General features: G+C 42.7%; 1 protein-coding gene across 7 annotated transcripts in view; it reads right to left on the bottom strand.

Moving 5' to 3' along the window:
* The window catches only part of UNC79 (unc-79 homolog, NALCN channel complex subunit), a 237087-nt gene that overhangs the window by 57255 nt on the left and 153907 nt on the right, over nucleotides 1–25925 (bottom strand). For 3 of the 7 annotated variants that reach the window (XM_045073063.1, XM_045073065.1, XM_045073076.1), the window contains 8 exons: nucleotides 25436–25598; nucleotides 22782–22931; nucleotides 20981–22198; nucleotides 13640–13747; nucleotides 10217–10333; nucleotides 7503–7586; nucleotides 3922–4024; nucleotides 1360–1500 (listed from right to left, as the gene is read on the bottom strand). In XM_045073063.1, coding sequence (XP_044928998.1) covers nucleotides 1360–1500; nucleotides 3922–4024; nucleotides 7503–7586; nucleotides 10217–10333; nucleotides 13640–13747; nucleotides 20981–22198; nucleotides 22782–22931; nucleotides 25436–25598 — 2084 coding nt within the window. The remainder of the gene's footprint in view (nucleotides 1–1359; nucleotides 1501–3921; nucleotides 4025–7502; nucleotides 7587–10216; nucleotides 10334–13639; nucleotides 13748–20980; nucleotides 22199–22781; nucleotides 22932–25435; nucleotides 25599–25925) is intronic. The other 4 variants (XM_045073073.1, XM_045073079.1, XM_045073069.1 and 1 more) reach the window with 3 other exon arrangements.

Here is a 25925-nt window from a genome sequence, read left to right as displayed (position 1 = left end):
ACATACGCTTGGAACACCCTGGAAATGGTTCCTGTGGGACTAACATAAATAAACTCAGTCTCTGTAAATCCACATTACCTCATCTGGAACTGATTCAGAGCCAGGAAGCCCTGAATCAGGTGACTGCTGAACCTGTTTCCTGGTAGGTCTGGTAATCTGGCTTGGGTTGCTAAGGGCTGTGGCAGCTACTTTAAAACCCCGCCCCCCCTTCCCGCCTCCCCATCTCTTGCCAGTCTAGCCAAAGGAGGTAGAGATCTAAATATATGTATATGTAAGCAGGCAAAAATACATCTGCTACTGTTTTGCCTTTTACTTATCTTCAAAACTCACACCTTTTCATCCTAACAGCTAGAAGTGCCTGAACAGTTTCTTCTTGCTTATGTTAAACAAAAACTAAATAAAACCCCTCTCTATATCGACTACAACTTAGATCAGTTCTTTCAAGGAGATGGTAACAGATCAGAACAATAATTCTATCTGTCCTAAATCTGAAAAGTATTGACGGTAAGAATTGTGGCCTTGCATTAATAAAAACTCTCAGTTCCACAAGCTGGTCCGTATACTCCATGATTGCTATGATTAGGTTAAAATCTAGGACTGAAATAAAATACTTCATCTTTTCTTCTCCCTCCATCACCCACTGTTCATCCCTGCACAATGGCTATTTCTAGGTATTCAAGGTGGTAGAGTTATACCCTAGCTCTGTGCTGGGTTTGTTCCTGAATTTGAACTTTACATATACCCATGAAATACATCCCTTTCTTTCTCATGTCCTATCCACTAAATGGAATTTTCTTAATGTGAAGTAGTTAAGTCTAATCTCCCCTCAGTCTGGCTTAAAGCCCTGTTCCCAAAATAGGTCTGCCCTTTCCTTTTCTGAGTAGGAAGGATGAAACTATACTCCATCTTCCCCTCCCAGGAAAATGCCTCAGGACTGCAAGATGCTTAGAGAATCTATCTTAAAACCGGTAAAGAGAGATAATAATATCTAAATCTTATAAATAGTAGTATCTAAAAATAACATCTAAAATTTGTAAACCATTGAACTGTGAAAGGTGTACCGTTCTGAGTACTGTCCCACACATTAACCCAAGTAACAACTGAGAGGAACCAAGAATAGTTTTCGTAGTGCGGTTTCCTCTCGCTTCATTCTGACACTGTGACCTTGTGACCCATGACCCAACACAGCTGGGGAATTCAACCCAAAGTTTGGTCCATTCCATTTTTAAAATGAGTCTGAGCTGATCCCACAAATATCAGACATCTATAAGGTTACAGAATGTTTTACTTTTGAACTGATAGCTTTTATGTCAAGTAAGGTTCCTCCTTACTTCCAAACAGAACCAAAGCACTACTCACCTTCCCACGGACTGCATAATATCCAGCAGCAGTGGGGCTGCCAGGTCTGGGCTTAAATGAATGAACGTGGAGAGGACCACGATGGCCAGCCCCAGGGTTTCCTCATCATATTCCTCAAGAATGGCCCCACAGTCATGGCATCTGCAAAGAAAACAGAGGAATGCTGTCCACGAAAGCCATGAATGGTTTCAAGATACAACAAAGTATATAAAACCAATTCTCAGGAGTCTTGGAAAAGTCCTCTAAAGGAGGTCCATGGCCCCACTGTCAGAGAACATAAGGGACTCCAATGCCACCCTCCCCCTAGACACAAAAACAGCACAGAGGGCAGAGATCAGGAAGGTTCTTTAAGTCACTGAAAACGTCCAACTCACAACTGTCTGGCCTCTATGGACATGAATCATTGGTCCCTTCTACAGGGACTGCCAGTCGGACTCACAGTTTGAAACTTCTGGTTAAGGGATTTTAGGCATGTAAAATTATTGCTAGGGATAGTCAGTAACTAGATTTTTTTTTTCATTTGTTGAAATTAAACATGAAAAATGCCTAGACACAAATGGAAGCTTTCCTACGCTCTCGAATTGAAAAGTATCCTATTTGTGGGTGAGACACGGGATACTTCAGCCAGGAGAACATTCTAGAAAGCCTGGGGAGTCTGGATTCCAGCCTCTTCCCTCTCACTCACTCAGATCAGAATTAGGAACTCACCGCACCTACTGAGTATAATAGGAAAAGACATAGTGGCACCTGTTCTTATGCCACTTCCAACTTACTGCTCTTGGTAATATCTACTCTAAGTTCAACTTCATTCATCTCAACTGAAGCCACAGCTGGACTGCTTTATAAAGTGAAGGGACGGGGCGCCTGGATGGTTCAGTCATTAAAGCATCTGCCTTCGGCTAGGGTCATGATCCCAGAGTCCTGGGATCGAGCCCCGAATAGGGCTCCCTGCCTGGTGGAGAGTCTGTTTCTCTCTCTCCACTCCTCCTGTTCCCTCTCTCACTGTGTCTTTCTCTGTCAAATGAATAAATAAAATCTTCTTTAAAAAAATAAATAAAGTGAAGGGGAAGTCTACCAGGAGTAGAGAGAGAACTAGAGCTAAGATCACTATTGAGAACTTCCTGTCTGGAAACTTCCCAAATACAAACACCCCTGACAAATCCACCTTTCAAAAAAAAAAAAAAAATAGGATTCACATCTGTAAATAAAAAAGAAGAGAAATGGAGCGCACACAAAGACTGGGACTTAGAGGAGGACACAGAATGGGGACATTGTACAGAAGGAGGAGCCAAGAAGAGGCCTCCCCACACAGCTCAGTGCTCCCCACATGGAATTTCCACGGTAAGGAATGTCTTCAAGGCGGGCTCCTTCACTTCTTCAGGAATGGCTGATGCTGGGGGCCCGCTGCATAGATCCTCCCACCAGCCCCTCGCACCTGTATCACGAGCCTACCCACCGCGTCACCAGGAAGTCTCCCTGGCCCAAAGAGATCTCTCCCAACTGGAAATCCCACAAATCTTATTCGTTATTATACTCAGTACTCAAGCATTTGTGTGCCAGGAAATGTACAAGGAACTCAGAGTTTAAAAGACAGAAGAAAGGGTCCCAGTCCCTAAGGAACTCACAACCTATATGTGTAAACAATAACACAATTAAAATACAATGTGTAGGTGGTAGAACACAAAGACATAGTAAATACTATGGAAACTTGGTGTATGGTATGACTAATTCTGCCTTGTGTACTCAGGGAAATTTTGCCTTCAGCTGGGTCCTGAAGCATGACTAGGAGTTCGCCAAGCAGAGTAAGTGAAGAGAGAAGGGCACCTATACAATCACAGCAGAGAGAGCACAGGCATGTTCTGGAGAAGGTGCAGGCACTGGGGCCAGAGCTCCTGGTGAGGAGAGGTAAGGCCATACCTTCACAAGCTAAAGGGCCTTTTATCATAAGCAAAGGCATTTGGACTTTATCCTATAAGAAATCTGGGGATACCGAAGGCTGACAAACCTCGAAGTGACGTAACCAGTTTGAGACTCAGAGAAAGGGCTCTGCTGGCAGGATGGGAATGAGAATCAAGTCTCCATACTTAATTCCATCCTCACAATTTGAAGCTTCTAATAATCAGTAAGTGGCTATGATTTGCATCTGTCCAAACTGAGAAAGGAATGTGCCTTGGCATAAATAGAAGCTGGCCATAGAACAATATGACGTTTCTTTTCCATTTTTTTTTTAAGATTTTATTTATCTATTTGACAGAGAAAGAGATCACAAGTAGGCAGAGCAGCAGGCTGAGAGAAAGGGGAAGCAGGTTCCCTGCTGAGCAAAGAGCCTGATGCGGGGCTCCATCCCAGGATACTGAAATCATAACCTAAGCCAAAGGCAGAGACTTAACCCACTGAGCCACCCAGGCTCCCCTGATACAACATTTCTAAAAAAAACAAATGTCTACCCACACTTAGGGCCATGGCCCCTTGACGAACAAGTTATGACTTAAAGTATAAAATGTGCTGAGCAAATGTTCAAATTCTGTAACTCTGGTGAGGAAAAGAACCACGTGAGCTTACTTGTCCGTCATCACCGTCGGCTGCTCGTCTGTGAATTCTTCCGGGGCCGGCACAAACATGCTGACGATGCTGGGTGCGGACAGCAGGCTGGATTTCGTGGCACCTGTGTAAACGCAGGGAGACACCCGGTGAAGAAAGGTCTATTTCTGGGGGCCAGGAAAAGCCCCGTCCTCCTCTCATAAATCCTCCCAAGATCACACTCATGGGATGTGATGGGATCAGCCCCACAGCTTTGTGAAAAACCCTCAAGGGTCAAAGGAATTCAAGAAAGACTTATTGGTTTCAAGGATAAAATGAATTCAAGAAGGACTGTGATTTGTTTCTGTTTGTGTGATTTTTAAGAGTTGGACTCCCGGGCGCCTGGGTGGCTCAGTGGGTTAAGCCGCTGCCTTCGGCTCAGGTCATGATCTCGGGGTCCTGGGATCGAGTCCCGCATCGGACTCTCTGCTCGGCAGGGAGCCTGCTTCCCACCCTCTCTCTCTCTCTCTCTCTCTCTCTCTCTGCCTGCCTCTCCATCTACTTGTGATTTCTCTCTGTCAATAAAAAAAAAAAAAAAAAAAAAAGAGTTGGACTCTCTTTGCTTCTTGACTTCAAAAAAAAAAAAAAATCAGAAAGAGTTCATTGTGCCAACAGCGGACGAAGACAATAGAAAAAGGGGGAAACGTATCCAAGAGCATCCTTAGGTGAGCTTACAATCTTTGTTTGCTAGGCATACATGGGAGCTGCCCTTACGGTCTCACGTTTCTAAAATCACAAATGCTTACCGACCCTAAAATGCTGCTAAATTGAGGTGGAAATAAGAGCCCAAACTCTACACACTTAAGCAAGGGGAGGGGTTTGAGCTAAGAAATATCACGACAGCTTTATACCTTGGAAATTAATATCATAAGCCCAAAGAAAAAGACTTTGTTTTTCAAACTGAAATACTTATGAATGAAAGATCAAGTGCTTTGAAGGAATCATCCAGCGACTTCAGCCAATCAACATCAGAGAGTTTAAAACTTTGGGTTTTGATGGCTTCAGAGAAACCTAAGGCAGGAATCTTGGCGACATGTTCTGGCAATGAGTAAACCTAGAAAGCCAGGGGATTGTTCTCTACCAAGAAAACCACCAGTGCCAGACGGAGGCAGGAAAGAAGGCAGAAAAACTCAGTGGTCATTGAAGAGTCTGTTTCTCATCAAGGAACTGGAAAAAGTGTTAAAAAACAAAATAAAATTATATGATCTTTCCTTAAATAAGAGAAAGATTAGATTCAGATTCAGAAAACCGGCTTTTAAAGGAAGTAACATCAAAATTTAGAAACCTAGCAAAGTGGGCAATGTATTTCACTCTGACGGAGAAAAAAATTGTACTGAAGCCTTTCAAGAATCAAGATACTGCCAGACTGTATATTCCCTTGACAGATCAAAGGCTCCAAAGTGTGTTTATGAGAAGCAGGGGATCTGCAGACTCGAACAGCAAGGAAAGTATCTAAAAAATTTCCTTATGTCACTTCCTAAGATCCCCAATGGGTATCTATATTCTACTACAATATTTACCAGCTATCTCTGACTAACACTCATTCCTACCTGTACCCCAGTTTATCACTAACAGTTGGATCTCCAACTGTTTCATCAAGAAAATGCTTTAAGTGGAAGCAACAGTATTTATTACAAGTGTAACTATACTTTGATTAATAATAGAAAAGGCAAGAACTGGGCCAAGATCAAAGGAGACATATTTAATTATTAAACACTAAGGTAAACAGCATGAAGTTGCTTCAAGCAACCAAAACACAGAAAGTTTAAATCTAATATTCCACATTTCTTGAACATTGACAGACCATGTCTACCAGATGTCAAAATGTCTATACTGAAAGTAGAAAAAGTCAGCTCAAAAGATGATGATAGATATAAAGTCTTACTGGAAACAAGGCACTGAAAGGAAAAAAATATATATTCTTGAGTTAAGTCTTTCAGAAGATTATCACCAATTACTATTAAACAGAATTCACAATTCAAGTCAAGAAAAAGGAAGGAATCAAAGTCATTTGGGTGGTTTCAAGCCAATAATTACCCAATACAAATGCCAAGAAACAGGTGTTTTTGACAATAATAGTACTGTGGAGTTGTTTATTCACATGACAACACAAAACATGTCATGCAGTATTTAAGGCAATCCTCTATAAAAGCTGGGGGGCGCTGGCTTCCCATGGCAACATTAGCTAAATTGCTGGATTTCTGAATATGGAGAATCATTTGGGAGAAGAGCAATGTAGACAAAGAGGGTGGGAAATGCAAAAGGCATCTATATACTTCAGCTACCTCTTGTTCTCGCTGAGTTACAATGAAACCTGCAACATTAAAAGCAGTCCCGTCATCCCCCAGTTGTGTGGCGGCACCACTACCCCGAGCGTACTCTGTATGGAACCAGGAACAGAAATAGAAGGTTCTTAGAAGCTTGGATAAAGAGGGGATCTCCTCCAAAATCCAGCTCCAAAGCCAGAGATTTTGACCAAAGCTCCTTTGGGAATCTTAGAGATAGGAGGCATTGTAAATGTTTTGGTTTGTTCAAAGGATGCGAGCGCCCATCCGTCCTTAGCTGCCTCAGTGGACTTCCCCAGTTTACTGTGAAAGTGTCTTTGTCTTTCTGCTTTTGTTCCCTTTGCCTGATTCCATTTCTGTGGCTGCTGACTTAGTCACTGGCTCGTGGAGAAGCAAGCACCAGAGTTGTTTGACCACTGACTTCTGCTCATAAAAGCTTTTCCTCGGCCCATAAATGAGAAGAGTCTCATCATCTACAGGGGTTAAAACCGCTACTTGTTGCCCAGTAAATGTCAGCAAAAGCTGAAGATAAATATCTCCTCATTTCTGAGGAAAATCACAAGAGTGGTAAGGTCCTAAATAATAAGTCTGTTTGATTGAGGGAAGTAGCTAAAAGAGGCAGTCATAGTTCATTTTTTGTTTTTTGTTTTTTGTGTTTTTGTTTTTTACAAAGGATCGCTGGAGCTCCTTTCTGAATTAAAAAAGAACAAAAGTAATGATTAGCCATGAGATGAATTTGGGAAAATACACATTCTGATGATCTTGGCGCAGATTTATAAATCAGCTTACTCTAATGGGCAGCATAATCCATGAGTATATTTTGTGCAGTTTCAGAATTTAGATTTCAAAGAAGCTATTCATCTATGATACCAACATTCTAGAATGAACCTAGATAAACTGGACCATGTTCAGAGAAGATACACAATAATATGGATGGCTGATATGCATTAAGAGGTATATCAAAGGACCCAGGGACATATGGTCTTGAGGAAATAAGCAAAATGTGGCTATTTTTCAAACATCTAAAAAATTAGGTGAGAGGCTAGACTCGTTTCAGGTGGTCCCAAACAGAAAGTCACAATAAGGAAGAACTTTCTGTTGATAATGTACAAAGAGGAGATGTCATGCATTCCCAGCCCCTGGAGGTGTTTGAGCAGAGGTTGGATCCACTTCATGGAGCTGCTTAAGAAGAGATTTCGGCAGCTGCTGGAGACCAGATGAGTGACATATACAGTGTCTCTCAGCTTGCGCAGTCTGAGATTCCATGACGCAACTCACCTCTCATTCTCAATGGCTGCCCCTCCAAGTCAGGGTTTAGGCACATGGGCACGTTGCACTGCCGTTTCCCAGGCTGTATCTGTTCTGTGGATAAAGAGAGCATTTCAGTCTTCAATGTGGTCAATTTAGCACAAGTCACAATACAAAGAATTTAACCAATAACCTCATGGGGCCAATTTTGGGGGTCACTGTTATTGTTGATTATTAATACATATAGGAAACATCCTAGATTTCAGGTAGGGTTGTCTGGGGTTTCACTACAAACCGGCCAGTCAGGTATATGCAATGTAATTAAAAGCAGGAGAGCATGAGAGCATCTAAAACTGTCAAAAAAAAAAAAAAAAAAAAAGTGTGGATTCTCTACCTCCCCACCGAGAAAGCTCAAATACCATTACCTCTTGATATGAAATGAAAAAACTGAAAGGCTAATGTCACAGCCATGAAATAAATGTTTTATGCACATCAGTAAATAAGCAATCATTTGGGGCAATAGCCAGAGAGGTCATACAGAAAACAGGTGAACAGGTGGCAAGAAAATGGCAGGTGTCTCGCTGAGGGCTGAGGGACAGGGGTGAGGTCAGCTACTGAGAGCTGAAGGACAGGGGTGAGGGACAGGGGAAGACATGGAGGAGTGGGGCTTCTGGAACATCTGCTTCCTATGAAAGATGAGACAGAGAAGCAGCCATCAGATGAGCACGGATGGAGAAGAGGTAGGTATTCGGCGAGCAAGCAGGTGCATGCTGAGGTGAATGGATCATAACCTGTGTTTTAGACTGCCTCTCGCAGTGTCAACACAATTAGATTTGTCCCTTTGCAGACCATGAGTCACCGAATCGACATATGTGCTATAATGCGTCATGCCACCTAACACTGACTTACGCATTGATCGACTTTCCTGTGGTCTTAGATTTGGGGAGAACTTTTCGTGGCACTAATCAAACTTAGAGTATTGAGATGAAGCTCTAGTAGGACTTGGTGACTAGAGAACCAACTCAGAGAATGGAAAACAAGCCCAGGAAAACAGGTGAAAGATAATTGCACAGTATGTAAATGTCAAGTATTAACTGAGAAACCAGAGCGACATGAGTGAGTTTGGTTGAATGTGAAAAATTCAGTTAAATGGGTTATTTGGCATCACGTAGACTCTGTTTTTAGATTAAAATTTGGTTTGGAAATTGAGATCTATTTGCCTTTTTATAACTCTACTGAGTCAATCAAACTAGTTGGCAATCATAATCCAAATCTGAAATGATTAGCTTAGGCTGAGCTACTTGCTATAGAAAATAGAAGCATGGTAAAACAATCTTCGGAGCCCCAGGTCAACCTAAAAAAAGGTGGGCATTTAATTATCAGAGAACTAACCAACAAAGGCTCTCACACTCCGTTCCTCACATAGCTTCATCACTAAATAGAGAAACAGAGTCAGCCCTCTTTGGTGTGGATGGAATGACTCCACCCAGACCCCTCAGCTGTTGAGGCTGGTTACCCTGTCTTTCTCCTTGACCCTTGCCTGTTGGCTTTCGGACGTTCCATTATTCACTACCACTTATCACCTAAAGGAAGACACAACATGAAACCTTTAAACGTTAAGAACCCTTATAAAGGCTGGAGAGTTGAAACTATCTGTCAAACATAGGATTGGGTATTTTTGTGTGGGATTTAATTATTTAGCTCTCTTTTTTTGAAAAAAACAATGGATGGGGGAGATAATATAAAATGTATGTCAATATTATGGTTTTGAAAAAAATAAGTCTGTCGATAGTTCGGTTTTGTGGACGTCACAATTCCTGGTCATAAGGAAAGATATTACAGTGACAAGCTCACAGAACTATGGCCAGAAAGTACTAACCAAGATACTGAAATAGTCTGATCCAATGTTGGCCACTAGAGCCTATCACAGTAACAAACCATGACATTTTCATAGCGCACGTGTGTTGCAAAGGGCTTCCGCATGTGTAATCTTGCAACTCAAATGACCCATTTAATTACAAAAGAAAAAGAAAAAAGAAAAACCAAACACGAAAGACAGTCATTCCAGAGAACAGCGTTGTGGCAGGACTACTGGCTTGGAAAGGAGTACGTGTGCAGAACGCAGGAACAAGGTTCAGAAAATGCGGAGTGATCGTGTTTAAAATAGACACGTCGTGGTGATAAAGTCTTACTTTAAAACTGAGGTAAGATGCAGTCCCACTGTACGAGCATGCGGGTTTGTGGCTGCAAGCTGGTCACCCCGCTAACTAAAACACAGAGCTCATATTCCCAAACCTACCAGCAGACCACGACATCACTAAGCGGCCATAGTTAGTATTACTATTAATATGCCCTCACTTGGGGGGATGCTTCACAAAACAGAGACTATTGATAATCTGGTGTTTTTCATTTTGTTTCTGGTTTTTAATTTGCATCATGAGATCACAGATCCATTCCCTCCTTATGCACTGATATCGCTTAACCCCAGAGAGATAACCTAGCCTCTGGAATCTGGGTCTTAAACGACAAAGACTTGGACCAGCCCCAGTGGACAAAGAGGTGACTCTGGAACACTTGGAAAGTTTAAAGAGACTCAATCATCACCTTCCAGTTTTTTTTTTTAATTACTTGAACCACAGAACACAAGAAAACATCTAATCCTTCACACGAGAGCAGAGGGGACACAAAGAAAGTGGCATTTAGCTAATCTGAGAGGTAAAACAAGAAGAAAAAGCTTGACCCACCAGTGTCCCAGTTGCTGATGTTATGGGGGGCGCTAGACTGATGTTCCAGCTGTCGCTTCATTAACTGGCTCATTGTCAGAGCTCCCAGGGATCCCCTTTTCATCTGCCTATACTGAGCTATATGGAGGAAATTAGGACATGATTACTAGGGGGAATAAATTTCCACTGCACACAAAGGCTCTACAAATCCATAAAGAATCTTAGATGAACCTTCATTGGCTATTTGCAATTGCTCCCGTCCAAGGGGAATACTAAGGCACACTGCTCTTCCAGGTGCCTGTCTTCCCTCAGTAAAGAATGAAAGAGTGCCTATCAGCACTTCTCTGTACTCTGTAAATATTTACTCCAGTTACAGCAATATGATTACTTTCATTTACCTTTTTTTTATTTATATACTTTATCTCATTCCAAAAAGGACTCAAGGCATATAATACTAGCTTAACTTTTTTTAATGGAGCTTGTGCATACATAGTTTCAGGCTTCATTATATCCCCATGAGGTCCCTCTGTGTGTGTGTGTGTGTGTGTGTGTGTGTGTGTATTTTGGAGCAAAATGACACATATCAACCCCAATTTTTCTTGAGAGAAATTAAAGTAGGTGATATGGTATTACTTGGGAGCCAACGAGCAAATGAGGTGGTCACAGAAACCGAAACATGCTGAAGACTCCAAAGTCAATGCTATTTTTAATCTCTATATGAGCCTCTGCCTACTGTTTAGGAAATGCAAATTGAATCACCTTCCACAAGTGTGTTCTAGTACAAATCTTTGTTTTAGAGAGCAGTAGTAACATTTTATCCTGCAATTAAGCATTGACAAATATCCCACTAGTGAAATGTCAAGCTATGAGCATTTCCAAACCAGAAAAATAGTTAAAAAAAAAAAAAATCCACTTCTACCAGTAGACCATTGGGTAAAAAATCAACCTGTCTCCTACCCTCCTATTCCTCTGTGGAAGAGTCCCATCAGTCCCTGACCCCAGCCCAGTGAGAAAAGCAGAGAATCACTAAGATGACTTTCTTGCATGATCCCAAACTCCTGGACACTGGAGAGCGTGTGGTTATTCACTCTCTCAGGAGGACAATTTCAGAAACTGAAGTTCTTTAAGGACATGCTCTATGAGGGGATGGTAGAAACCGGATGATTGTATGGCCCCTGGAAAGTCTTAAATGTTATATATAGGTTTCACAATCACTGTACCAAGACTGTAACTCGGTGAGATGTGAAATCAATTATAACATTTTTAATGTGATTAGCATGCTGTTTGATTCATGGTAGTCACGGCATGGTTAGCTACAAAATGATCAGCTAGCAAACTGATCCAAAGAGGGGAATGTTGACGGGAATTCTTATGTCTTGGAGTCCATGACTAAATTCACAATAATGGCTATGCCAACCAACACAGAAGATCTCTGATTCTTGTTGACTGGTGAAATTTACAGTGTTACGACCCACTTGAAATAGTGCAACTTCAGGTCAAATGCAAAAGCAGAAATCTTGTATGAGACTCAACCAATTTAAAAATGCGTATGCTCAAAGGAGGATTTAAAGCCTCTAGTGATTTCATAATTTCTCCGATTCTCAGTTGTGTGTGAAGATAGCACAGTTCCCTGAGAGTAAAAACCCTTAACCTTCAGCTCAGCGTGTGAGGTGCCCGGCATGATGTCTCCAAGAACACACCACCAACAACCATCGAATGCATGCTTGTAGTGGAGAGGAGGAGGAAGGTGGAAATCTAATGATGTATTCTGCTGACTCCAGAAAAGCAAGAGTCAGTCATGACTCTAGGATCATGAGACATTGGATACGCTTATTTCATGACACATGTAACTAGCACTGAAGATCGGCTGACTTAGTCACCCTATCTCAAATTACATCCAACTTGGAATTCTGATTAGAATTCACTATCTTCCTATTTTGGGAAATGATTCATATAAATGAGGAGGAGAAAATATACTTTCATGATTCTAGTATGGGGGCTTACCAATGGGTGTTCTATCATGTTATTATACAGATTTTTATGATACGAGAACAATTAAATCCAAAACTAGCTGTTCTTCTTTGCTACCAAAAGGGCAAGTAACTCTCACTTGAAAGCACTTTCTTAGAATTTCTATAATCTCTATTGTAAGTGAATTTGAGTTATTCTAAGGCAGTGTGTGACACCAAAAAAAGAGCACAGATTTGCCAATCAAACAGACCTGGTATCAATCCCTGTCTCTGTCACTTAGTAGCTACCCAACCTTAGGCAAGTCATTTAGCCTCTCCAACCTCTGTCTCCTAGTCTATACAATGGGGTCACTAATATTTGCCATGCAGGGCCGATGTCGGGACTGAGTAAAAGAACATGTGTGTAACCATTTGGCACAGTGCCCAGCACATGGTGAGTGTCAAATAAATGGGAACTATTATTAACTATTATGACTATGAACTCCTCGAACAAGGGGTATCTCTTATTTTTTCACCTCGGATCCCCAGTGGCAAGCACAGTGCCCGGCACCCACCCAACACTTAATAAATAGTTGCTGAATGAATGAATGCATGAATGAATGACTCATGAAGATGACAATGACGATGTTATTCCATGCTATCAGTCCAGCATTTGAGCTAACATCTTTATCTGGTCTTTGGAATCACCCTCATTTGAAAAGATGGTCAAATGAAAATTAACTAGCTCCTCATGCAGCGTCTATAGGGAGCACAAAAGTGACCAGCAGGTGGCACGAGGGCTTGCAGGAGCTGTGCCTCCCAAGCTAAGGTCTCTCAATGGGTCCACCGAGGCAGGTGGACACCCTTACCTTCACCTCAACAGAACTCATGCTCCTCTAGGACAAAATCTAGGACCCAACCACAGAAGGCAGTTTCAAAATAGTTGCCCCCTACAGATCCTGTAAAATTTCACGCCATTTTTATTTTCAGATCCAGAAGGACTGGATTCCATCATGACTCTGGGATCATGATCTATCTGTTATATTTATTTTGTGATAACCTAGATAATGTTTTTTCACTGATGGAAGTGATTCAAATAAAACAAAGGGGTTCAATGTAAAATTCTGTCGTGAACAATGCTTTTCACTTGTCCCAGAACTAGTGAAAAAAAACTAGTCCCAAACCTTATGTTTAAGCTACTCATCGACAACACTTAGGTTTTTGGAATTATGAAATTCAGTGACTATTCCTTCACAGATTGGGATTCTTGGCCAATCAGTAATGTTACTGATGTATCAAACACTTGAGATGTTGACAGAACTGAGCCTATGCTTCAGGATCCCTGAGATCTTACTGCCAAGTGTCCCCCAGGAAGGTAGCATGACGTATATAAAGAAAAAACCCTGACCCCAGGAGTGTGAACACTGAAAACAATGTGGCACATATTGTTCCAAAACCAATGTAAAGGTGAAAAGATCACCGAGGGAATTCTTACTTGATATTGAGGAGTGGCTGCTTGTTTCTGGCACACCAGCTTCTAATGTAGGGGCAGACGAGGATTCCCGTGGCATTTCCAAAGTTGAAAGTCCTTTAGTAGAGGGATCTACAAACAGAAGTATTATTTAAAGTTCAAAACATTGATGAAAAACAAGTTCAAGAACCTTCTCCATATCTTTTGCTTCCTGACTAATACACCCATTCAAATCATTCTGTATGTTCTGGCCCTACCAATTACTTTAATGGAATTATATACACGCTGGTTTCCAAATTCCATTAAAGGTGTTTCCCCATTACATTCTGTATCTAGGGCTATGCCTCTCGGAGATTAACAAAAGCACAGTTACAGAGCTAAAGCCTGGAGCCAGGCGCTTCATCTTTCCAGAACTGAATTTCTTTTCATCTGTTACCTAAAGATGCTTACAGTTCATTCCACCTACATCATTCCACCACTCCACCTCTTCCTGGCAACTTGTTACTCATTAATTACATCTCAATTATACAGACGGTTCCTCCTCCAGAAGGTTCAAGGAACCCCTACTTCCCCCCAAAAAATACAAACGAAAAAATGGGTCATGTGATCCTCTTATGTAATCCCAGGACACACTGTCCTTAACCTTTCCCAAACTGGACACGCTCTAATGTCATTATCTATTGACTTGTCTAGAACCTGTGCTAAGCCATAAGTAATTTAGGAGCAGGGGCTCTTTCTAACTTGGAATAAATACAATGAATGCAGATTTTTATTATATTAGGTGAGCAAGAAATAGACTGTATCATTTGCTCCTTCTATTTGGCAAATGTATCTAAGAAGAAATATTTTCTGCATACACTATTGTGTTATGAATTCATCAACAATGGGAAACAAGCTGTCCCACACTATTCTAGGTAAAGATTGTCCTTTAAAACTCTGAGAAACAAACTGAGCGTTTTGGAGGGGAGGGGGAGGGGGAGGGGGGAAGTTGGGTGAGCCTGGTGGTGGGTATTAAGGAGGGCATGTATTGCATGGAGCACTGGGTGTGGTGCATAAACAATGAATTTTGGAACACTGAAAAAAAACTAAATTAAATTAAACTGAAAAAAAAACTTTTACAAATTTTAATGGTTTATCATAGCATTCCCCTGCCCCCAAATTCTTGACAAATCTCCTGGCCATCTTAAGCAATACTGTACACTGAACAGATTGAGGTGCCTGGAGTTACCCTATAGGTGTCCGTGAATGTCCCATGTTATCTGGGGACACCTCCCTAAATGGCTTCAAGTTCTCAAGCTTCATGATGATTCTATCTCATTCTTTTCCTATTGTCAATTATTTTCCTGTCACAGAGCAAGTCACCATACATTCATGCATACATACAAACTGAAGTATGAAGATGTTATTCTGTCCTTTGGATGATCACTATACTTGTCAGAAATAAAAGTAAAATCAACCTTAAATAAGAGGCTGGGAGGAAAGCTTCCGAGCACTGATGTTGGAACATCAGTTTTGATTCTCAAAGGTCTTTCTGAATGGATATGGTTGCCAGAATAACCATGTTTTGATGGAAAAAAAATATATAACTGTTTTCTGAACCCTCTTGAGTAAACACAAAATAGCAACCTGTTTTAAATTACCTTAGTCACTAAGATATCAAACGTTAGGCTATTACTTTTCTCTTAGGTATTCTCCCCAAACCACTAGTTTAAAACATACACAGTCGAAAAAAAATTAGGATTAAATAAAAACATGCATAAATCACCTCTCTTCACACTCACCTGCCTCTGTTTCATGTATGTCACTCCTAGGGCATAATATTCTCACCAATAATGTAGAATGAGAAAGCTTGAAGCTCATTTTCTAGAATTCTTTGAAAGCTCATTGAGATTTTTAGAGTTTTGCTAGGCTAACTAAAATCTTTGCTATATCTTTAATTTTAAAGAAATGCCATTACTATAAGGTACTTGGTAATAATCATTAGTGTACAAAGATTCCATATGCCAGGCAATTTTTGCTCAGTCTTAAATCATTCTATGAAACCTTCCATTTGTAAACAGTTTAAGACAACAAAAATTGGAATAAACCTATACCTTAGCTTAAAATACTTTTATTAAGTTTTTATAGTGATGTGCAGAAAATGCTATAACCATTCATTCATTCATTCATTCACTCATCCGATATTTGCCGAAACTCTTCTAGGCACTTGGGATATAATCAGTGAACAAACTAGGCAAGAATCCTTTCATTTTAGTGCGGAGAGACAGAAAACAACATGCATAAAAGTAAAGTTGTATGTTAGAAGAGTAATTCTCTGTAGAACCGAGACAAGAAGGGATTCCAAGATGCCAGTCAGGGGTGAAAAGCTGGGGTGCGGTCCAGGTCTCATTGGGAATCTGGTGTTTGATCAAAGGATCGATAGAAGGGAGAGAGGGAACAGGTAGACTTGTGGGGAAAACAGTTTCTGGCTGAGGAAGCAGCCAGCACAAAGGCTCTCAGGTGGAACCATGCGGGGAGTGTTCAAGAAATGGCAGAGGCCGCCACGGCTGTGTAGAAGCAATAGGGCAAGAGCCGCACACAATGAAGTCCGAGAGCTAATGAGAATCAAGACCACAGAGCACTCCAGAAATATCAAGGACCTGAGTTTTTACTATGAAAGAAATGGGGAACCAACTGGGAGTTTTAATCAGAGGAATGCTATCGTCTCGTGTCTTAAAGGGTCACCCTAGCTGCTGTGTTGGGAAGATAGGATGCAGGCAGGGGACCAGTTAGGAAGCTATGATCACTGACCCGGTGAGAGGTGTGGGGGCTCAGAGCAGAGTGGAAGCGAGAGATAAAGTAGGAGGAAACCAGATTCTGGATATATTTTGAAGGTAGATTAAGGTGATCAGACGAAATGGAGGATGCCCAGTTAAAACTTGATTTCAGATAAACAGCAGATAGCTTTTTATAATGAGCACATCCCATGTAATACTTGATAGACACAGCTCCAATTCTTCACCCCTCCCTGAATCCATGCCCTTTGCCACATGACCTAGAAGTTCCCCTCTCATAAGAGGCAGGATATATTTCCCTCTTGACTTTGGGTTTGGCCAGGTGATTTGTTTTGGCTAAGGAAATGTTTACAGGCATACCACGACCAAAGGCTTGAAAAGTGCCCGTACGATTAGACTTGCTCTCTTGTGCCTTTGCCATCACCATGAGAAGATATTCCCAGGCTTCAGGGGTTCCAGGGAGGTTGGCCACCCACCCCAGCTCAGCCTAGATTAGCCAATACAGTGACCAAATGGACTTACCGTTACATGTTCTTAAGATGTTGTGCTTGTTACACAGCATTATTCCAGTAGTAGGCAACTGAGAGAGTTGTCTCAGCATACAGACAATATGTAAAATCATAAAACCAGATGAGATCACCCAGTGAGTGAGATCATCCCAGTGAGTGTAGAGAGAGGAATGAGACCCTAGGACACTCCCTCCTTAGAGAGATAAGGAGGAACCAACAAGAGATTTAGAAAGAGTGACCACTGAATAAGCAGAAAACCAAGAGAGTAAGGTATCCAGGAAGCCAAGCTAAGTGAGGAGATAAGAGCTAAGTACCGACTGCTGGAGGTCATTGGGCACCTTGACAAGTGATGTTTGGGCAAACCACTGGAGATGAAAACTTTTAGGAATGATGAATTCTTTTTAGAAAGAATAGAATGGGAGAAAATTGGAGATAATGATTGTATAGGCAACTGTTTAATACGTTTTGCTAAGAGGGGAGGAGCAAAATGAGATACTTGGAAGAATCAGGATCTAGAACTTTTTTTTTTTTTTATGATTTTACTTATTTATTTGACAGAGACCACAAGCAGGCAGAGAGGCAGGCAGAGAGAGGAAGGGAAGCAGGCTCCCTGCTGAGCAGAGAGCCCGATGTAGGGCTCGATCCCAGGACCCTGAGATCATGACCTGAGCCGAAGGCAGAGGCTTTAACCCACTGAGCCACCCAGGCGCCCTAGAACTTTTTTAAAGAGAGAAATAAAATCATGTTCATATGCTCAAGTCAAGAATACCTTGTGGGGGGTGAATAACAGGGGTTGGGAGAGAAAGAAGGGAGAATTTCTGGGCCTATATCCCTGAGTAGGTAAGAGAAATGGAATCTTGTCAACATGTGAAAAAGCTGGCTGTAAACAGCAAAACTAGACAGTTCGCCTGTAGCCCCAGCCAGCTGTACAAGTGCAGATACTGGAAGGCAAGCCGATGAGTAATAGGAGGCTATGGAAATTTCTGCTGATTATGTCAAACAAGAAGAGTTATCAGAAGTTTGGAAAGACAAGTAGCCGTGAAATAGTCACTCAGGAGAATGGAAATGGGAATGCACCAGGGAAATATAGTATTGTGGCCAGGTAGTTTAAGATTTCAGTTTAAGGCCAGCTGAGATTTATGGTCATGAATTTAAAATGAGACCAGTCAATATTGTTATGTGACTCTCCCCACTCACAATCGCCGGACAAGCGCAGATGCAGGTAGACGGAAAGGTGGATCTGACAAGGCGTGTGTTTGGCCAAGCAGGTCTGAAAGAGCAAAGGCCAAGAGGGTGCAGGGAGGGCTACACTCGCTGATGAGGAAGGAAGAGGAGAGGAAGCGCAAAGTAGGGAAGTGCATGAAAGGACAATACAGAGCTGTCCCGAGAGAGAGGAAACGGAAATCAGAGGATGGGAGGCATGAGAACGACATTGTGGAAAGGCTGCCCTTGTTGCTAAAGACAAGGTCTGCGTTATGACCACGGGAATGAATCACGGAGGGTGAAGGATAAAAACAAAGTCACCAAAGAAGGTGAGTTCAAGGAACTGAGACGCTGGAGCTTCAGAAGTGTCGTCTACTCTAATACTGGAATCAGTAAGAATTCAGGCAGAAACAGTTTAGACAAGAATGAAAAAAGAGCCAGGAGTCAAACTGTCACCAGATAATTGTCCTCAGGGGTCAGTAGTATGAGGTTCAGAACTGGATTTTTTTTTTTAAGATTTTATTTATTTATTTGACAGAGAGAGAGAGAGATCCCAAGTAGGCAGAGAGGCAGGCAGAAAGAGAGAGAAGGAAGCAGGTTCCCTGCTGAGCAGAGAGCCCAATGCGGGGCTCGATCCCAGAACCCTGAGATCATGACCTGAGCCTAAAGCAGCGGCTTAACCCACTGAGCCACTCAGGTGTCCAGAACTGGATGTTTTTAGAGACAACGTGGGAATGGTCTGAAACGGGCAGTGGTGAGCAAGGAAGGGGTCTACCCCTCACCCAAGCCCAAGGGCACGAGGCAGTGAGGAAAGCAGGGTCCCTGGGGGAGAGCCGAGTTTCCGCTAGACTAGGGCGTGAAAGGAGTCATCAGATGAGAGCATTTATGGGATTTTGCTCATGAAGGACAGAGGAAGAGTTCAGTAGTTAGCGTAAGGTAGGACGAAAGTTCAGAACAGGAGATATGCACAGCCTTATGGAAGTTAGAAGAATGACCTGGGCCTTCCTTCAGGGACTGACATGAACAGATGGAAGTGCAGTGTAATTGGACCTCTTGGCTCAAGGCAATCAGCAGCAGCAAGGCTCTGAGTTCGGAAGGACCAGAGGTCGTAGCTGTCTGGGCCTCCCTTTACTCTAGCGATAGAGACAAGAGGGTCTAGAGAGGCCTGTGTCTTCCTCTGAGGCCAGGCCTTCTTCCAGCATCAGTGAGGGAGGGACGGTAAGTCAGTGTGTCTGTGAGAGCTGGGACAGATACAGATACAAAACTATTCTGACAGAATCACATATATTATAAACATGTTAAAGACATCATAATTATCAGATGCTTTCCTCTTGTTCTGATAGCAAGTGTATTAATAGGAAACCAATCTCTTCCCTGGTAGCCTGGGGAACAATCTGACAAACGATGGATAAAGGAAGCAACACACGTGTGTGTGCGTGCACACACACACACACACACACACACACACTACGACCTATATCCCGCACACACCCACTCTGTAGACCTTGGATGGTTTCTTATGTATCCACCCTCCAGACCTCTAGAGTCTCGAGGTCAGTGCTCTTCTCCATCTATACGTAGACATTTTCCTGGCTCTAAATCATAAAAAGGTATTCCGGTTTCCCTAGAAACCGTCTTAAACTTTGTTATCACCAGGTTCTTCTTCTCCCACCTGCCTGGCTGGAGCACGACCTTTTCCAAATATACTAACATCCATTCAACAGATTTTTCCAGAACACCTGCAAGGTACACGGCTCAATGCTAGGAGGGAGAGAGCTGCTGAAACTCTCAGGGAATGCCTGGGGCAAGTAAAAGAGCTGAATCCCTTGTCTTGGGAGTTGCTTTTGTGTGGAGCAGTGGGAGAGGAAGGACTAGAATCAGGACAATCGTCCTGGCCCTGTGACCGTCTGGTCATGGGACCGGACACATCACTTCCTTAGAGCGTCTGCCTCTTCTCACAGAAAAGGATGGGTTTTCCACTACAGGTCTCCAAGTCTCCAAGATCTTTGCCAGTCCTCAGCAGCCCACAGGCTATGCATCTACTACACTGATCATTTCAAGACAATGTCATTTTTTTCTAAAGAATCATAGTCTTCTTTTTCTTTAGATCTGAGCTGAGACACAAAGTGTTGAGATCAGCGTCATGGGAATACTGCAAAAGACCGTTTCAGGATGAGGTGGGCTATCGGCTTGCTGCTTTTTCAAATTATCTTTTTTAAAAACCATGCCTCCAAGGAAAGGTGAGAAATGAGAGCTGAGGCAGGAAATCCATGAGCTGTAACAACTTCGCCATCAGGCGGTGCCCATGGATAAGGTTCTAGGTAGGAACTAGGGTTTTTTGGACACACAATGTCCACCAGACTGCTGACATTTGGTTAGATTCTGTCATCTGCTATGAACCCCACAGGATTATAGTCGATTCTTAACCATTCCAAGCAATTTTTGCTTTATTTTAGCCCTTCATGTTTGTTCCCTTCTTTGGACAACGTATCAAAGTTGGCTAAAGTGTGGAGACACAAAGAAGGCAGAAAGAGTTCAAATTAATGAATGACTTTGCTGTTTGAGGAGGGCTGAGATGGTATCTGGGCTAGTTTGATAAGAATTAGCCACCGCCTCGTAGTGCCGAGGATGGTCAAGAATGGACCGTTAAATGTTGCAAAGCAACAAACACGGAAACGTTTATGGAACCTGTAGAACCACATCTGAATCCAGCACGCTGCAGTAAGCGGATGGGTTCGGAGTGACTCTGAGGCAATTATAATGTCACTCTCTGACATTATAAGATAGAGAGCGCGACGCATACTCGGTGCCGAGTCCTGAATGAGAAAGATGCACAAACCTGCGCGTGAGGCTGGGCGGAATAAGGGGGATGAGCTTACCTGGGTCTTTCTGTTCTCCCAGCTTATCCAGAATGTTGAAGGAGATGTCCAGATACTCTCTCTGGATGGCACTGACAGCAATCTTGCGCTGTTTCCTCTGCCTGGGGACAATCTGGATCTTGAATTCGGACTCCTCAGCTCCCTCCTCTTCTGCCTTCCTCTCGGGATTCTGTTCTGTGTCCGACTCGGCGCTGGTGTCGGGCTTCTCACTTTCCACTGGGTTCTCGGCATCCTCTGGGACTTTGAGGAGGACAGTTTTTGCCCCTGAACTTGGCACTGGCCCGCCGGGCTTCTCCTCCTCGAAGCTGGGCTCGGGGTTGTCGTCCAGTGACCCCTCTGGGAGGGCACAGGACTTCTGGAGGAGGTCTCGCTTTTGTTTAAGCGTGAGAGGGCTGCCGCAGGAGAAGTCCTGGGACTCCTCCGGTCTCGAACGTTCTTCAGAGTCTGCGGGGTCCTCCAGAATAACACGGGCGGAGTCCGTGGCACCTGCTGACTGGTTACTTCCTGAGTCCTTGGAAGAGAAGTCTTTGGAACAATCCTCCACACTTACTTGCACGAGGGGCGTTGTGCTGAGGCTGAGGACGGAGGGGGGGCTGCAGAGGGAGGGAGAGGAGGGAGCATTTTTACCAGAGGCCCCAGCACTTGCCGGCTCCCCGGTCTCCTCTTCCTCATCGCTCTCTACGATGCGGAGCGGGGGAAGAGACTCGAACACAAGAGAGTCGCTGTCAGACGTGGAGAGCACCGAGTGCTTTTCAGGCCCAGAGGTGGAGTCAGAGGACAAATCTATCAGGTCTAAATCCTCCTTGGGAGCAGGCTTGAGCGGAGAATCCACTTTGACCTCAAACGTCTCCATGCAGTTTAACCTGACTTCGGGGATCACAGGCCTGCGGGTTTCTTGGAAACTTTCCGCCGCTGGGTTCTCGGGGCCTTCAGGGTCATCAGGCCTCGCAGCAGAGTTCTGTCTGGGACGTCCATGGTCATGTCTCTGCATGACATAAGCAGCATGGGCAGGAGGCTTATCTAGGTCACACCGGTCTATGCAGGACTTCCTTCGGTGCTCGTCTAATGTAAACAAGAGGGAGTCTGCATTCCCTATATCAAGAGATTTTTGTTTTAAAGACCGCAGCTTTTTTTTCTGAACGCTTTCTTCTCTCACACAGTGTAGAATGCTGTCTTGTAATGCACCCGTCTCTCTATAATCAGCCGGCTCTATCTCACCTGATTGAAACAGAAAGAGCTAGTACTATTTTACTTGGAGATGCCACCACGTTTTCCCCCCTCCTACTTGGGCACACGACTGGCATAAATCATGATTACAATCCCAGCTCCAACGGGAGGGAAGAGTGACTCTTTGGCCAAGCATTTTGGAAAGTTCCTTCTCATTTCAAAAACCCAGAAAACTCTGGAATGAGAGAACCCGAAATGGCAATTTAAGATCTTATTTCCAAAATCAGGCTTCGGGATTCCTCAGCTCTATTCACGTGTGCACGGGAGAGGGGGACCGCTTTGGGGCTGAGGCAGATCTGGGAAACGGTATTCAAATTGTGTGGAAGAGAAGCAAACATTTTGCAACAAATCAAATCAAGCAATGGCCCTCTCAGACAATCATGACGTTAATGATGTATCTGTCAAGTCACGTATATATATAAGTGTGGATATATATATACTGTTTGTGCATACATATATATAAAATCAACGGTATTAAAATGTGTAGTAACATAATAAAATCAAGATTTCACCCCAAACAAACGGTAGAGTACAACATTTCTGCATAAAATTACTAAGAGGAAAAAATTCATACTTCTCTGCACATTCATCTCAACCGGCTGATATTTCACGGTTTTGCTGCCGCCTATCCTTTTCAATCTTGCAAAAAAAGTTTGAGACTCTTTATTGCAGGGTCCAGTAGGTGTATCATGAATATCAGATTCATCAAAAACACTATCTTCTTCTAATTGGGGAGAGAAAGTCAAAATTACACTTGGGAGGTTACTCTCTCTTAGGCTGTATCTACACAAGCATTTCAGTGAAAGCGTGAGGGAACACAGTCTGGGCTGGTTTCTACACCAGCTCAAGTTCTGGCCATGGCTTTGGTATTTCATCCGCTTGTCCAATTATCCGAATGTTGACAGAGCAACCTGTTACGAGGCTGCCTCTCGTTTTCCGTGTGACCACTGGCAGCATTTTCAAGAGAGGCATCTCGATATTCCAAGAGGGCCTCTGGGGGGTTGGGGGGATTTTTCCAGTGCTCTTAAAATTGGGTAACACACACATTTCGGGGATCTGCTGCACGCTCTTTGAACATGCCCGCTTTGGGTGAATTCTCAGGCTAATTTGGCAAGGGAAAATTAAACAAAAATAAAAATTCTAAAAATAGATTTATACCTTCCTGGGACGTGAGAACTGGCATAGACACAGCCTAAGAGTACATGCACCTTATACTTTGTGAATGCAAAATACTGTACTCTACATTTGGCAATGAAACACACAACACACAGAAAAAGCTTAGAAAAGCCACTGGTCGTTTCAAAAGCTCCACAAATGATTATGGACTGAAAGAGTAAACGAAGGAAAAAGAAAACAGAAAATAACATTCTCCCCTATTAGAGTTAAGATCCTCCTCTGTGGTGTTTGCCGTGTGCAACTATCACGCACCCCAGAAAGATTCTCTGACTCTGAGGGTCCCGAAGCTCCGTACACAAGCCCGTCACGTAGAGTGCCTAGCGAGATTCCTGCTGTGTGCTCTTTTATCCCGATTTGGGCCACTTTTAAACCAAAGATAAACCCAAAAACACATTCGTGAGGAAGGGGTTGCTATGTTGCAACCCACAGAGGTCACTTAGTAAATGTTTTCCTCTCATCCTTTGGAAAGACCAAAACCCTGTACAAAGCAGCAATTAAAAAATAAATCAATAAATAAAAGGCTACAGAAATGCACTTCATACCACAGTAAATGGAATTAACCTATTATTCAAGGTGACTATCACTGAAATCATGTGGCCTATTTGATGTCTACCTATATGACAAAATGACGCTCAGGCGTGATGACAACTACGTAAGATTTCTTGAGTACTCAGGGAATACAAGGGGAGAGCCAGATTTCAAGGACTGATCCTGTCCTAAACACAAGACTCTAAATTAGGTGAAATCTGAAGCAGCAGACGATAAATAAAGTGATCCTACTAGTCTTGTCTTAGTCAAATTAAAAAGAAAAATGAGTGTTAATGATCAAAATGATACAAAATCCCTGCTGAAACTTCTGCAATGATGACAAAACCTATTAAGTTCCCATGTTTCTAGGGAGATACAACACAGTAATGTTTTCTTTCTTTATGTCCTTAAAGAAAAGGAAATAGTCCCTTTTGAAAAATAGTTTTTCAAGAAAAGAGTTACGTGACTTTCAAGACATGATTTTGAAATAGTTCTCAAAATGTCCTGAAGGAGAGATAAAAGGACTTCAGGATGGCTCCTCCCCTTCAGAAAGGCTCATCTGAGACTCACCCAGACACTGAGCCCGGACTGAGGATATCTAGAGTTTAACAGAATCTATCCTATTTTCCAAAAACTGGGACCTAAGCTGGGAGACAAGATACTCTTCAGAAAGGATCTGAATGGTACCAGAACTTACAGTTCCATCTATGGCCAGTTTCTTGGACCTTCTAGAACTACATGAACACTAGCTCCAATCTATCCCTAGTGAGATATTTCCAGAGCAGTCCTACCAAGTCAGAACTCCACAAAGGGTCGTGGGGTGTTTGGCTTTCTCCCAGGATTGGACTAGATGATGTCACCTTTTACAAGGCTAGACTTGTGACTTACACTAAAGATACACACCTTGGTTTTCAGCTCTCACCTGAAAACATCCAGGCTGGGATTTTACTCTATCTAACGTTTTATTCACCTGCCTCCTTTGCAGAAAAGCTATCGATATAAAAAGTGTTGATACTGGAAATAATTTAAACCTATGCAGAAAAAAATGTCCTCTCAGTTGCCTTAAATCATTTTCTTATTGACCGAGGAAGTTAAGAAGAAGCAATTCAGCAAATTTGGACTCTACACCAAGTTCAGGAGCAAACTAGAGACGACAAAATCATGGCTCCACCAAGTGCCAGCGGAAACTTTATTTATTTCATCGCCCAAAGCAAGACGCTTGCAACACACAGGGAAAGGCTTACAAAGGCTCCTTAACCAAACAGCACACATTTTTTTTTTAACAAAACATTTCTTATGAAATGGGGTTCAGAAGCATACCAACTATTTCTTTCGAATGCTCATTTAAAAAATTAAGGCAGTGGCACTCATGGGAAAGTTGGAACATTAATGAAGCCGGAGGTGATTTTTTTGATTCCAGAATGATATCTGGGGGCACTCTGTTATCTCCTAAGAAAAACATCGTACAGAATTGTATCACGTATTCAAGCTAAGTTCGGGATGGAATTGAGGCATGTAAAGTACCTTTTTCTTTCTCGCTGTATCTGCTTACGTTACTGTTGTCACTGTACAGAGGCCCCGCCGCGGCATGCGGCTTGCAGCTGTGATACTGAGCGTTGAGCGTATTGACGGTTATGTGAATCAGATGCAGCAGGACCTTGCTGATATCACAGTCTCGGTACGGATACTGCTCAAGAAAATGGAGGGAGAAAAATACAAATGGTTATTCTGAAGGGTAAGTTTTTCCACGTGATCTTGCTAGATACTTTCCTTGGTATTTCTTGGGGATGAAGAGAATATACCGAGAAGCAAAACCAGAAATTTTTATCATGGCCTTATTGGGACAAGGGACTGTGGTTCCTTCCTCTTGCACTAAACCACGGACAGCAAGGAATGCCCAGTTCGCAGTTACAATTCCTTTTAAGAAAACTACCTGGCATAAACATCTGGCATAGGAATATAATTTTAAATATCTTCTTTGCTTTCTGAGATTATAATTCATACACAGATAAAA

This window comes from Mustela putorius, unplaced genomic scaffold (genome assembly GCF_011764305.1).
Source record: "Mustela putorius furo isolate JIRA1106 unplaced genomic scaffold, ASM1176430v1.1 tig00000129_pilon_pilon_pilon, whole genome shotgun sequence".
Lineage (NCBI taxonomy): Eukaryota > Metazoa > Chordata > Mammalia > Carnivora > Mustelidae > Mustela > Mustela putorius.
Note: the sequence above shows the minus strand (reverse complement) of the source record. Positions and strands in the feature narration are given on the sequence as shown.